The sequence below is a fragment of the Grammomys surdaster genome, unplaced genomic scaffold, assembly GCF_004785775.1.
Source record: "Grammomys surdaster isolate TR1022 unplaced genomic scaffold, NIH_TR_1.0 208, whole genome shotgun sequence".
NCBI classification, from domain to species: Eukaryota; Metazoa; Chordata; class Mammalia; order Rodentia; family Muridae; genus Grammomys; species Grammomys surdaster.
The window spans coordinates 482,343-496,791 of NW_021604653.1; the positions used below are offsets into that span (position 1 = coordinate 482,343).

The window sequence follows — 14,449 nt, forward strand, 5'->3', positions numbered from 1 at the left end:
AAGGAGTTCTTAGTTTTAAATTTAGTGTGTATACAGCAAATTACTAGTTGGGACTCAATAGTTTTTTTTTTGACTGATACACCAGTATCTATAGCCTAAAGCAGAAATGTTAGCCAGAAAAACTCAGCCACAAATTTCAAGAAACTTGGAAGTCTCTTAAAAGTAAAATTAATTCAGGTGTTCTTTATTGAAAGAACTAAAACCAGTATAAAATGTGTTAAATGTAATTAATATGTGTATATTTCTGTGTCATATTAGAGCTCTAAAATGCGGCATTTTATGTCAAAACCATATCTTAATTCACGTGTTACTATCTCAACAAGATAAAATACAAGCCTATTAAATAAAATTGTGCTTAAAAGGAATTATGTCATCCTCTTGAAGTTCTGAAATTAAGACTCATTACAAATCAGCTTCCTAGTGCAATCACTCCATTTCACCACTTCTGCTTAGTGCCTATCATGACCTCCAGCTTCCATCCAGGAAGACGCAGCAAACATTCACCAATAGCAAACAGCTCAAACTACTTGCTCCTAGCCATTTCACATCAGACTCTAAGATAAGCTCTAGGTAAATGTCTTCTCTCTCACTAGGATACATGTCCCTAAGGGACAGCACTGTTTATGTCTTCGGTATTTATGAAGAAAGTGGCAAATTCCATCATTACTTGTTACATTGGTATGAACTCAATTTGTAAAGCACTGATTGGTCCTCATGTCAGGTAAACAAATAATGCGCTGTTACTATGCACAAGTGACCAGCTTTAGGTCTACTACTAGCATATACTCTGCACAATGACTTCATATTTAAAACGTTAACGATGAACAAGTAAAAACGCCACAGCTTCCAGAGAAAACTCCAAATTTCTCCCCAAACATGGCCATGCTATATTGGCTTTACAATAAGAACCTTAAGTGTAAAAAAATCAGATTAATGCCCCATATGTGAGTTGTTAGTTCCCCAAGTCTTCCCCATCGTCTAAAACATGTAGAAGATGATGATCTAACTGGATTTTTACTTAGAAACTATTTTAATCACTTACAAACCATTAACAATCTAACTCTTGTTCTAAAGCTGCCTTGAACGTCAGTGTAAAGAGGGAAACAGGTTCCCTCTCTTGTGCTCTTCTTCATAGGACACTAGGACCCTTGCTAGAAGTCTGAGGTTTCATTTTAGGCTACCAAGCCTGCAGATCTGTATGCCTATTATTTCTATACATTATAAACTATAGCTTTTTTATACAAAACAGAGTTAAGACTCAGTTTTCAGCTGGTGTGCTGCTCAACAGAACAGTTGTCTAGAATTCATGAGGTCCTGGGTTCAATTTCTAGCATACCTCAACCCCTCAACAAGAATAACTTAATTCTAGGACAAATGTCCTAAGCCACCATGAAAACATGGTATGAAACACATCTTGGGGACTGAAGAGATGGCTTAATGACTAACAGCACTGATTGCTCTTCCTGAGGACCAGGTTCAATTCCCAGCACCCATCTGGATGCTCACAACTGTCTGTAACTTCAATATCTGACACTATCACACAGGCATACATCCAGGCAAAACACCAATGTACATAACATAAAAAAAGAGAACCCTACACATCTCTGTAATTCAGGCACTGCATAGCATTAGTTAACATTCCTGTGGTTAGGCAGAGAAGAGGACCCTATTTTAAAGACACAAAGCTTTGAAGGAAATATCTTAAGAATTGTTTTTAGGAACCATTTTGAAGAAACCAATAAAGCTGTGATATAATTTGTAATACTTATTAATAAACAATTCTCCAGATGGATCAGCCCTGTTTGACAGAACAAACTTCAAGTGACTCAATTTGCTAAAGTTAAAATTAGCCAGGCAGAAGCACATGCCTACAATCCTACTAGTCAGGAAGGTAGGCTGAGGGTGAGCCAGACTACACAAGGGACCCACTGTCAAAAGGAGCTTACACACCAAATGTTCCACATTCCTAAAGGATTTATATCATTTAAATAAATGTAAAGGATAGCCTATTGTAGTGCTGAGTAGAATTATCATGGTATTGAGGATATTATCAAAGGAAATTAACTAAAATCCTTTCTTGACTTAAACTTGAAAATTCTACCAAGTCCCACAGAGTAACAATAAACTAGCAAAACCAGAGAGAGAGGTCCTATACTTATAACCAAAGCACACAACAAGGAATGCTGGGAAAATCTCGAATACAAATGCAGAACAGGTTTGCTCTGTGAGACACAATGCCAGGCATTTGTGTAGCAAGAAACCAAAGGAGAGCCAGGGTTTTCAACAGGGTCTAATTACCGGAACACCCCAACAGAGCTGACAGGTGTTTACTGGAAATCGAGGCAAGGTCTTGCTGGTGAATAAAGAACGGCACAGCAAGCTCAGGATTGTGGCTTTTAGACTGACCCCTATCCCCTCCTGGAAATCCACACCCAGGAGACCTCTGGGAGCAAGGCACAATTGTCTGGGAAGGCCAGAAAAGGGACATTGAAGGAAGAGCCAACAGAAAGAAAAAGAGCTTTGTGAAATCGCTTTGCAGCATATTCTCACTTAAGTGCAGGAAAGCTGAGCCTCACAACAATGAGTAATCAGAGTGCTTAGTTCATATAAAGCCACTATAAACTTGGGAGAGCTGTGTCAACACAAATCACACTGAAAAGGACTACTTAAAAAAAAAATCAGTAAATGGTGCAAGAAATCTAGTTGGTAAAGAATTAACTTGGAATCTTACCTTACATTGTATGACATTTAATAAGCTTAGGAACTACAACAATTAATTTCTGGATGAAAACAAGAAATGTTTTTAGAACACTGAATTTTGCAATGGTAACTTCTGTGCACCAAAATTTAAAAATTTCTCTGTGTAGCTCTGTAGACCAGAGTGTCAAACTCAGACTTTCCCCTCAAACACAGAAACACCTGCCTCTGTCTCTTGAGTGCTAGGACTAAATGGTATGAGCCACTAAGTCCATGGTGTCTTTTAATCCCAACATTTGGGGGCAAGTGGATCTCTCTCTTTTTTTTTTTTTTTGTTTGTTCGAGACAGGGTTTCTCTGTGTAGTCCTGGCTGTCCTGGAACTCACTCTGTAGACCAGGCTGGCCTCGAACTCAGAAATCCGCCTGCCTCTGCCTCCCAAGTGCTGGGATTAAAGGCGTGCGCAACCACCGCCCGGCATGGATCTCTTAAATCTGAGGCTAGACTGGTTTAGACAGTGAGTTCTCAGACAGTCAGGGTCATATATTGAGACACTGCTCAAAACAGCAAAACCTACAGAAGGCAGCAAAGCACAGACCCAATAGAAACCAACATCCAGAGCAATCATAAAACCCAACAACTTAATTAAAAGCCCTACAGAAGATCAGAAGAAACAGTTCTCCAAATAATATGCATAAGTGTCCAACAAGCACACGGAAAGATGCTCAGCTCAAGCAAATGTCACTCAAAACAGCTGGATGGCAACACCCACGGCAGGATGGCAGGAGCAGTGTAGGCAAGGACATGGAAACCCTATAACTTGATCATGAAGATGCAAACAGCACAGCTGCTGAACAAAGTGATGTGGGAGGCCACTCAAAAATTCAAAGCAAAGGCTAAGGCAGAAACACTGGGAAAGGCTTGCCCTGGCTGCATAATGAGTGTCAGGCAAGTATGGGCTATGCGGTGAGATCCTGCTTAAAAATAAAACAGAACACAGAACAAAAAAGAAACAAGCCAGAAAGATGGCTCAATGGTTAAGAGCACTGGCTGCTCTTCTAGAGAACTGGGGATCAATTCCTAGCACCCACATGGTAGCTCACAACTCTCTCTAGCTCCAGTTCCAGGCTGTCCGACACTCAAGCTATGTATACATGCAAAACACCAAAAATAACAACAAAATTCCAAATCACCAGCCTCCCCTCCGCATATTAAAACAGTTTAGATGACTCAGCAATTCTACTTTTGGCACTATTCAGAAGGATTTAAAGCAGTCTTGAATGACTGCTGGTGATCCTCGTAGGTGAAAGGCAGCAACAACTCAAGTATCCACTGATAGATGGTGAACATGTAAGAGAGTATTATTCAGGCTTAAAAGGGAAGTTTTGACATATGTAAGACATGAACTGAATAAGCATTATGCTAAGTGGAAAAAACGCTGGACAAAAAAGGATGACCTGCTATATGCTTCCATTTTGTCAGAGTAAGCAGCAGACATGGGCAACGAGGTAGGAGGAAAAGGGAAGCTTGTTTTAAACAAATAACACAACACATAACCCCTCAACCAAGAAGAAAACAGAAAGATGGTTGCCACAGGCCCAGGAAGCTGCTAGTGGCAACTTTTCAATTTGAGGGGATGAAGCAAGGTTCTGGAGATGAATCAGCTGCAATGTATTCACATGAATATGCACAAAATACCTATTCACATTTTATCACCAAATTCAAATTGCAACCTGTTTCCTGTCATGGTGTGAATACAAAATGCTCCTTTGGTGCTTTGGGAAGTTATAGAACCATTAGCAGGTGGAAGAAGGTTGAACTGGTACAACTGTGAAGCCTATGTAGAGTCAGATCATGGTTCAAAACAATGTAAAGTCTTCCACTAGCTCTGGCTGCTGTAAACTGGCCTGCTCCACTTCTGTGGATGAAATCTTTCCTTCCTTTAGTTGTTTCTGTCAGGTACTGTGGTCACAATGTGAAAATAACTAACATACTTCCAAACTAATGGATACCTAAAGAATGGTAAGAGTACAAAAGAACATAAGCTAGATGGGATGAGAACACACCATGAGGTAACTACCAGTATCAAGATGTGTTACCGTACAATCACTGGGTCATGAACACCTTGCTAGCTGCTTAGAGAAAAACACGTTAATAAAAATGATCCCGGACAACTCATTCACTAAATGAGTCTGCCTGAGCAATGAGACACATACGCATGCTGCTCTGACTCCTGTGGAACCTGACAGCATATGGTGACAGCTAAAAACCACAGAAGGAAAAGCAAAATAGAAGCCATAGGCCTTGAACTTCACAAGCAAAGGTACCATAGGCGAGGCTTGTCATAGTTAGGATACAGCCCTAAGGAGCCAGCTGCTGATATTGGTGGAGGTAGCTAATGAATCACCCTTCCCACACAACTGCCTTTCACACAGTGCTTTTAGTGGGAAATTTCAGGAATACAAAGAGGCCCCAGTAGCACAGAGGTGGAAGCCATGCCTGAGTTAGACTTGTTTTTGTCACTGTAGCTGTGTGACTTCAAAAAAGGAATTTAACCTGCATGATTCCAATCTTCCTTATTTGCATGAAAAAAGAGAGAGGATACCCACCTCAAATGAGCATTTAGGAGAACACAACAAGAAATCTAAGAATTTAAAGAAGTCACTCTTTAGACTGAGTGTGTGTGGCAAACTTTTAGTCCCAGCAGAGGCAGGAGGATCTCTGGGGCCAGTCTGGTCTACAGAGGAGTTACAAACAACAGAGACCCCGACAACACCACCATCAGCACCACCACCACCTTCCCCATCATTCTCCCCCATGAAATCATCAAATAATCTTAAGAAGGAGATAATGAAAGCAAAATTAAACTAAGAACAGAATTTACAAATTAACAATAAAAAATTAAAAGACAAAGTAAGAATACCTTACTAACAAAGATTTGAGAAATGTAGAGCAAGCTCAAACTAAGTAACACATCAGTAGTTCACACAAAGGCAGTGTTTATTGTTAACACTAAATTTAAACTTAAAACTTTAGAAATACCAAAACTGTCCCCAGAGCCCTTAATTTAAAACCAGAAATCATGTACATAAGTTTTATTAAGGTCCTTGGGGAAAAGGGCATGTGATAATTTATTATAAGTAATGAACTGAATCTGCAATTACTTTAGTGGAGATAACAGAGCTTTAATTGGCACCAGCTCCGTCCTTCTTCACTCAATGTTTTAGGTTAATCCAGAATTCCTCCGTCTCAGGACTGGTGAAATCTCCCCGCCCCCAGCAGGGGAGGAACAGCTGCAGTCCTTTGTGCTTGCCAACTGTTGAAAAGCACTCCTAGCTCCTATGCACTCAAGACCACTAATATCCCCACACCCACTCAACCCCAGCAACAACAAAACTGACACTGAGGAACATTCAGTCATTATATACTATGCCTTCTGATGCCATCTAACAAATTAATACCTCTTTGCTTGGGAGGTAGCCCAGTTGTAGAAAACATGTCTAGTGTGTACGAGGCCCTGGGTTGATTCCCACACCTTATACCACACCTTATTTAGGAATTAAATCCAAATCTGTGTTCCCATGTTAATGCTGTGTGCTACATACAAGAACTATGGGGAAGGGAGAAACTTCTGTAATGTAAAACACACATGTGTACGCTCATACATGCCGCCAAGAATATTCCAGAAAGGAGGCCCCAAATGGTTAGCAGCTGGTACAGGGAAGATTTACCTTAACCCCCATTCTACTGTTTCATTTAACACACGCCTATAATACTGTTCAATAACGAAATACTTTCAATCAGCAGTTCTCAACTTGTGGGTCACAACCCCTTTGGGGGTCCAATGACTCTTTCACAGGGGTCACCTAGGACCATTCAGAAGCAGATATTTACATTACAATCCATACCAGTAGCAAAATTACAGTTATGAAGTAGCAATAAAAATAAACTTTATTGTTGGAGGAAAGGGTAACCACAACACGAGGAACTGCATTAAAGGTCATGGGCATTAGGAAGGTTGAAAACACCTGTTTTAAGTGCATCTATGTGTAAAGTGTATTTATGAAGAAAATGAAGATGACACATTCACTAGACCTTTGAGCCAAGATAGTCAAAGGCTGAGAACCTCCTCTGTGAGAAACCCTCTAGGCACCAGTGACATACAAGTGAGTAAAGCCCCAAATAAAACATCCCACCCTTACAGCCCAACAGAGGAATGAATAGGAGAAAAAGTAGCACTCCTTGAATAAAGAACAGTCTTCTTCCAAACTAACAAGGGGGTAAGGAATATAGGAAGACTCTTGTCTTCATGCCCCTAGTGAAGGGAAAACAAATAAAAACAAAGCCACTATTGTAAGCAAGAAAGTAAAAATAAAATTATAGCATAACAGGAGACTGAGGTAGGAGGACTGTGGGTTTGGGACCATCGAGGGCTAGTTCAAGACTAGCATGAGTATAGGGTCCCAAAATACAAAAGATGTTTAGCACAAGCCGATTTGTTTTGTGTAGCTGAAGAGCAAGTAAACATGTATAAATGGTATATATGAACAAAATATGAAGCTGAGGTAGTCTCATAAGTCAAAATATTCATCCCTGAAGATTACTGCTTCTAAGTACTTACCCCATGTAACTCAGTAATGTTCTCTTGGGTACTTATACAGGAAGAACTATAATGCATTAAAGTTTGCATATTACAGGTAGGTCTGACTGCAGGAGCTCTAGAAAGGCACTATTAGTTCTAAGAAACACACTCTGGTACTGGAGAAATGGCTAAGTGGTTAAGAGCACTGGCTGCTCTTCCTGAGGACCAGGTTCAATTCCCAGCACCTATGGCAGCTCACAACCATCAAATTCAGTTCTAAGAAATCTGACACCCTTACAGAGAATGCTCATAAAAAAAATAATGGCCAGGCATGGTGGCACATACCTTTAATCCCAGAATTTGGGATGCAGAGGCAGACAGATCTCTGTGAGTTCAAAGCCAGTCTGGACTAAATAGTGGGTTTCAAGATAGCCATGGCTACACAGAGAAACCCTGCTCCAAAAAACTAAAAAAAGAAAGAAAAAAAAAAAAGGACTTTTTCAGCTGGGCAATGGTGGCACACGCCTTTAATCCCAGCACTTGGGAGGCAGAGGCAGGTGGATTTCTGAGTTCGAGGCCAGCCTGGTCTACAGAGGGAGTTCCAGGACAGCCAGGGCTACACAGAAAAACTCTGTCTTGAAAAACCCCCAAATAGAAAAAAAAAAAAAAAAAAAAAAAACTCAAAAAAACCCAAACAAACCCAAACAAACCAACAACAACAAACAAAACAAAAACAAAAACAAACAAACAAAAAACCAAGCAAACCACTTTTTTTCTTTCTTTTTTGGAGTTTATAATTCTTCCTTCTCCTTTCTCTCTCCATTACCTCCCATCTACCGCACTACCCCTCAAACTCATGGCCTCTTTTTCTTTAGTTTTTGCTTTGTGGGAATGTGTTTATTCCTAAATATAAGTACGACCTCCTCAGTCCATATGATGTTAGCTGTATGTGTATGTTTTCATGGCTGACCATTTCATACTGGATAATCAGCTGGTGTGCTCTTCCCTGGGAAGACTATTTTCCCACTCCCAGCATTCCTTAGTTGCCTGTAGTTCTTTGTCTAGGGTGGAAGCCCCAAGCTTTCCTCATTCCACATTAATGAGTCTGCTGCTGTCTTCTTTGTCCTTGTTTGGAAAATCAAAATAAATAAATAAATAGATAGATAGATAGATAGATAGATAGACAGATAGACAGACAGACAAGACAGAGAGACAGAAGCATACCAATATGAAAGGTGTTATAGAGAGCAGACCATGACAAAGATATTTGAAAAGGCCTGGTCTTTAATGGAACTCTTGGATTTGCTCTGAAATAAATGCATCTTAAACTGAACTAGTCAGATGTGGTGCCACTTCAGTAGCCCAGCATTTGGGAGGCTGGGGCAAGAGCGGAAACCCTGTAATGAATACAATTAAAAGAATGAACTCCTTCTCAGATCAGAGAAGCTAGGTCAGTTTCTTAAGACAGAAAAAGAACTGTGACCTCAGGTTATACTCCAGACACTGTTGGGTTAGGGCTGTTACAATTTACTAAACTGATAGCCCCCTCCTGGTTTTTTTCAAGACAAAGTTTCTCTGTGTAGCTCTGCCCGTCCTAGAACTTGCTCTGTAGACCAGGCTGTCCTCAAACTCACAGAGATCCATCTGCATCTGCCTCCCAAATGCTGGGATTAAAGGTGTGTGCTGCCACTACCTGGCCTAAACTGATTAAAAAAAAAAAAAAACAAGAAAGTTATAGGCTGGTGGTTATGATCACTGGCTGTTCTTCTAGAGGACCCAGATTCAGTCTCCAGCACCCACATGGTGGTTCACAACCACCTGTAACTCCAGCTCCAGAGGATCCAAGGCCTTCTTCTGGCCTCTGCAGATAACAGGTATGCACAGAGTGCATAGACATATACATGCAACCAAAACACTTACACACATAAAATAAATCCTAAAAACATGCTTTTATATTTATTTTTGTGTGTTTGAGAGAGACAGGGCGAGGGGGAGAGGGAAGGTGGAGGGGGAGGGAGGGAGATTGATTGAAATTCTACTGTGTGGGTCCCACAGATCAAATTCAGGTTATCAGGCTTGGCAGCAAGCACTTTTACCTGCTAAGCCATCTCACCAGCCCACTAGATTTCTCTTAAGCTTGATCCAAGAAGGGTATTTTTTTATTTATCAGTCCTATAGTTTTATTCTTAAACTATATACAGCCGCTTATTCCTTAGAATGATTGGACTCTCAAGAAAACTGACAACCGAAAGACAGTTATTCGGTGACAGACACAGGCAAAGACTGACTCCACTCTTAAATAAATAAGCACAGAAATGGCTCTTTACTTTTGAATCTGTCAATCTGAGACACTAAAACAAAGTACCCAATACTGAAGGATACCTTAGCATCATGGATGCATGACAGTTTAAGACCCTACAGTTTGTTCTAGCATCTCAGCTTCTTATTCTAAGGATTTTTTAAAAAAATGACACTTGGTTATAACCTTCTGAGAAAACAATTTCTCAAGAAAGCAGGAAACTATGAACTTACACATGACTGATACTCAATTTGAGGTCATCACTGCAGGGTCAGGTGTGTGGGAAGGACCGCTGAGGCTATGCTGCTGGTACAAGTAAATGACACAGGTATTTAAGACCACCTTTAAGCTGCAAAAACCGAGGCAAGAAAGACGTCTGAGGCAAGAGGGACGCTGCCGCCTCCCCAAACGATGATATTTCAATTATCCCGCTAGGAAAGACTAAGTGCTCAAGCACTCCTTCATATTCAAAAGGTAATAAAGTTATCCGACTGTAGAAGTAGTGAAAGCAAGAACGCAGGTGTCCTGGATTAACCAGGCAAATTTGAAGAGACAGATTCTACCATTGAGAAGGATGTTTGCTTAAAGCACACAAACCAGGCCACAAAAACAAATAAAGGAAGGGCTCAAAAAGCAAGGCCTGTGGCGAGATCTTACACTGAAAATAGAAAAGCAAACCCATTCACAAAAATAGGACACCTACACCTCTGTAAAGAATTTCCACAGGGATTTTGACTTGTAGTTTCTACCAGCATTATCCAGGGCTACTTTGAAAAAGTAAAGTTTGCTTAGTGCTCACTAATTCACTTCTACTTTTAGAGAACTGAAATAAAAACTGAATTCTCCTAGCATAAGCATTATTAACAATAGGTTCTTGTCTTCTCTACAGCACCACTATTGACCTGAGAGTGATACAAAATAATCCAGAAAGAGCAAGACTCAAAACAGATTAAACTAGAACAGAACAGGGACTGCAAAAGCCTACAGCTATTTAAAAAAAAAAAAAAATCACTGTCTCAGACAAAAACAATTTACCAATTTGATAAACCAGGTTAGACTTAAGATCAACTGAACTTAAAGCAGGAATTAATCTAAACCATAAAATTTCTGCCATTTCAAAAGCAAAAGTGTAAGAAACTTTTCTAAAACTGTTACCTTAGCAATTGAGAGCCTAAACTCCACAAACTATTTACAAAGACCGTTATGTCCTTATATTCCTACATGTGCCTTTCACAATAACACTATCAAAATGCTAATAAAAGGCAAATTATAAAGAGGTGAGAAATTAAGGGGGCTAACTATTTATAAGTAATACAAGAATGGGTACTAAAGAATGTATTACATGCTATTCTGAAAAGAACAGACATCTACCCATAAATTTGATCGCTTTAAACCAGAATGGTGTCACAGGCTAGCACTCAGGAGGGCTGAGGCAGGCAAGAATTTGAGGCCACCTTGCATTGCTCGGTGATATAGTCTCAAAGTAAACAAACTAATTTATTTATTAAAATAACTACCTAGCTGTCAAGATGTACAAGTTATACTCAAGACCAGTATATGACTATCTGACAGTCTTACCGCAACCAAAACTAACAGGACATTTGATTGGTGAGCTACCGAGCTGGTGCAGCCAGACAGCATAAGGAGACAAGTAATGCAATGCTCAGGCCTCGCTCGATAACTTCTTCACACTGTAAGTAACTAACTCCACTGTAGGAGTCCTCTAAACAGCTTGCCTTTTCAAAGTATTACTTTAAAGCAATGTAACTACCCAAAGACTCAATTCGTAACATTTGAAACAATGAATCCTATACAATTAAACGTATCCTCTCCAAGGACTAGACTTGGCTAAACTATTCTGTTGTGATTATTGAAATTATTCTATTCTAAATCACCCCACCTGGAAAGTTTAAATGAGTAAAACATTGTCACATTTTGAGTTAAGAAACGTTTGTTTCTCTGCCCTGCTTGGTGGCACATTCCTTAATCCCAAGCACGGGGGAGACAGAGGTAGGTAGGCATTTCTTTTAAGTTCAAGGCCAGGCTGGTCTACATATTTAGGTCCACGACAGCCAAACCGACACAGTGAGACTCAAAACAAAACACAACACCCTCACTCCCCAAAACAAATCCAACAACAAAGGGGTACTGTAGTGCTTTACAGTTTAATTAATAAAATTGTCTCTCATACACACCCCTCTGCATTTGAGGCAAAACGTTTATTACATAACTCACACTTAGGTAAACGCAGAATACTCAATTTAATAGTAAAGACAACGATCAACTAACTTTTTTCTGCATCATCTACTCTTAACATTCGGCGACTAAAACAATAAAACTACTTACATTTCTGTTGAATTTGGTGAAAGAATGGTGCATATAAAACCTGTGCATATAAACAATCGCAGTGTTTATTGTAAGCTGAGAGCTGAGATGCAACGTTTAGAAAATAATCTGAGCAAAATATTTCCAAAAACTATATCAATTTGAATGAAAAACCCCCCTTCCCATTTACTCAAATCCAATCCTCAACCTGGATGTAAGAAGTCTGCGGGGAGAAATCAGTCTGGCTGCCAAATTATTCTAATACGCTACGTACAGAGAGCCCAGGAATTATTTGCAATGGCTACAGCTTAGTACAGTGAAAATAAAGTAGTCGAAAGGCGCGCGCCACACACCCAAAGAACATGAAACATCCGTGCGTTCCCACGGCGCAACAGAGCCGCCCTGGAGCCGGCAAGGAAGCCTTGGAAAACACTTTCCGTGAAACATCTAGGCTCTTTCTACGTTTCAAGGCCTTTCTGACTTCCGAAGAAGTGGAAGGGGCCGCCCCTTGGCTTCGCTCATCCCGGATTCCTCTCTCGCCAGGGAAGCACTGCTATTCCCTACCGCATCACGCGCTTCCAGACACAGGTTACACAACGCGGGCTCTTGGCCCGCCTTCCCAGGCAAATCTCCTCTTCCTTGGGCTCACCGCGGCAGCTCTGTCCCTAGCTTTCTGTGTGTCTTTCCTGAGATCAAAAGACGGCAGAAGGAGCGGCGCCATGTTCCCGGGACACTAGGCCCGGTCACCCGGCGAGCGCGACCGGGGCGTGTGGGACGCAGGGCCGCAACTAGGAAAAGGATACACATTGAGACGTTGCCCCATGTCCTGGATGAGGTTGGCCGCCTGCTGGCGATGCGACAGCTCTTCATCCGCTTCCACTCCGCAGCGGCGGCTAGGCGTGTTCTCCAGCTGTTCTCGAGTAAAGAACCAGCGAGAAGAAGCTCCACGGCCCGACGCCATGACACTTCCTCCTCCGCCCGCACCCTTAGCCCGCCCCCTCCCCGCCTGCCTCCGGGACTCCGCGCCAATGCATCGAGGCCCCGCCCCAATGCGCTCTCCGTAGAGTGAACCACGCCTTTTCCGGGCCTGCTGCTGTCCTTGCGCACGCGCAGGGACCCGCCCCGCCGGCTCGCACTGGTCCTCTGGCCCGCGAGACCACAATGCTCCGCGCCTCTTGTCATTGGGAGGTGCGGTAAAGTAGGGGGTCACCCGAAAAGAAAAGGTCGACGCGGAGCATGCTGGGCCTGGGAAGGGGCTAAGGAGAAGGGGCGGGGCGAACAGACGGCTGCCCAATAAGGCTTGGGCGTTATCTTTCAACTAAACGTTTTATTTTGTGGTCTGTGAGTTTGCAGATGCGTTAATTCAGAAAAGGTTTTTCTAGTCTCGGTTTCTTCCCGTAACCTCCATTTTCTTACATGTTTGTGGATGTATTTTCTTAGCTGTGTTGACTCCTGTGCCCACAAATGGCTACCATCCTCCGGAAGTCGGCTCTGGGAGGAGTTAGCTAGGAAAGACTGGAAAGAGATAAGGCTAATTCTAACAATGATCGGCACTTCGGTGCCTTCTTAGTTTTTTAAAAAATAGCTAGTAGATGTTCGGGACATGCGCCTTTAAAACGTTACTTTAAGCCTAAAGCCATTCAAGGGGCATGGGTCATTTATTTTAAAACAATGTACCATGTGTCCCAGGCTAGCTTTGAATTCACTCTTGTAGCCAAGGATGACCTTGAATTTACAATCCTCTTACCTCCCCTTCGGAAGTGCTGGGATTACAGGCCGGTGGCATCACTCTGCAGATATGTTTCTTATTAAGTTACTTGTCAAACGTTATGAAGTTAATAATTGGAGGTCATGACTCTCTAGGTCTTCCATCCAGTTGGGGTGTATAGTTTTAGACCTCTGTGTGGTTTCTGCGGGTTGGGATTTGGGGACGGTTTGGGAGAAAGAGAACGTTGTAAGATTATAGGCTGGTGTGCGATATCTTGGTTGACTGAAGGGCTGAAGTCTGCAGCCTCAGGCATATTAGGCCAACAGTCTACCAACCGATTGCAAGAGAAGCCAACTAAGAAAAAAAATTGTTTAGGATTTTATAAAGTAAGATCTCTTATAACTGATGATTTAATTCTATCTTTTTGTAAGAAAGCACCACTCACTTGGTTACATGTTATCGGTCTCTGAGCTAATGCCTAATTAATACCAAATTACACTTTAGTTTTTAAGTATTTTCTGAAGACTGCAGTAAGGTAGCGAAAACTGGCTTCTAAAAAGCCAGTGAGGGCTGTTGAGATGGCTGACCAGCTAAAGGCACTTGCTGCCAAGCCAGACAATTTGAATTCAGTCACCACTGCCCATATGGTAGAGGGAAAGAACCAAATGGTACAAATTGTCCTCTAACCTTCACATGTGCTCAGTGGCACACATGCATGTCCACACTGATGCACAATAAACAAATGTAAAGAAAATAACCCTATCTTTTAAAAAATTCCTAAAATAAAAATAAATATAAATAGAAGGTCTAGTGTGTTCGTCATTTAAAACTCGAGGCTCG

The 14,449-nt window shown here is 41.5% G+C and overlaps 1 protein-coding gene across 3 annotated transcripts in view; it reads right to left on the reverse strand.

Moving 5' to 3' along the window:
* Ccnt2 (cyclin T2) overlaps window positions 1–12,920 on the reverse strand; it is a 35,449-nt gene extending 22,529 nt beyond the window's left edge. For 2 of the 3 annotated variants that reach the window (XR_003711950.1, XM_028771474.1), the window contains exons 1-2: window positions 12,705–12,873; window positions 11,923–12,004 (exon numbers count right to left, since the gene is read on the reverse strand). Coding sequence is in view for 2 of the 3 variants with exons in the window: in XM_028771474.1 (XP_028627307.1) it covers window positions 11,923–12,004; window positions 12,705–12,862 (240 nt within the window). In the remaining variant the exon portion in view is untranslated. Of the gene's footprint in view, window positions 1–11,922; window positions 12,005–12,704 lie in introns of all 3 variants that reach the window. The other variant, XM_028771473.1, reaches the window with a different exon arrangement.
* Window positions 12,921–14,449: the final 1,529 nt, after the last annotated feature.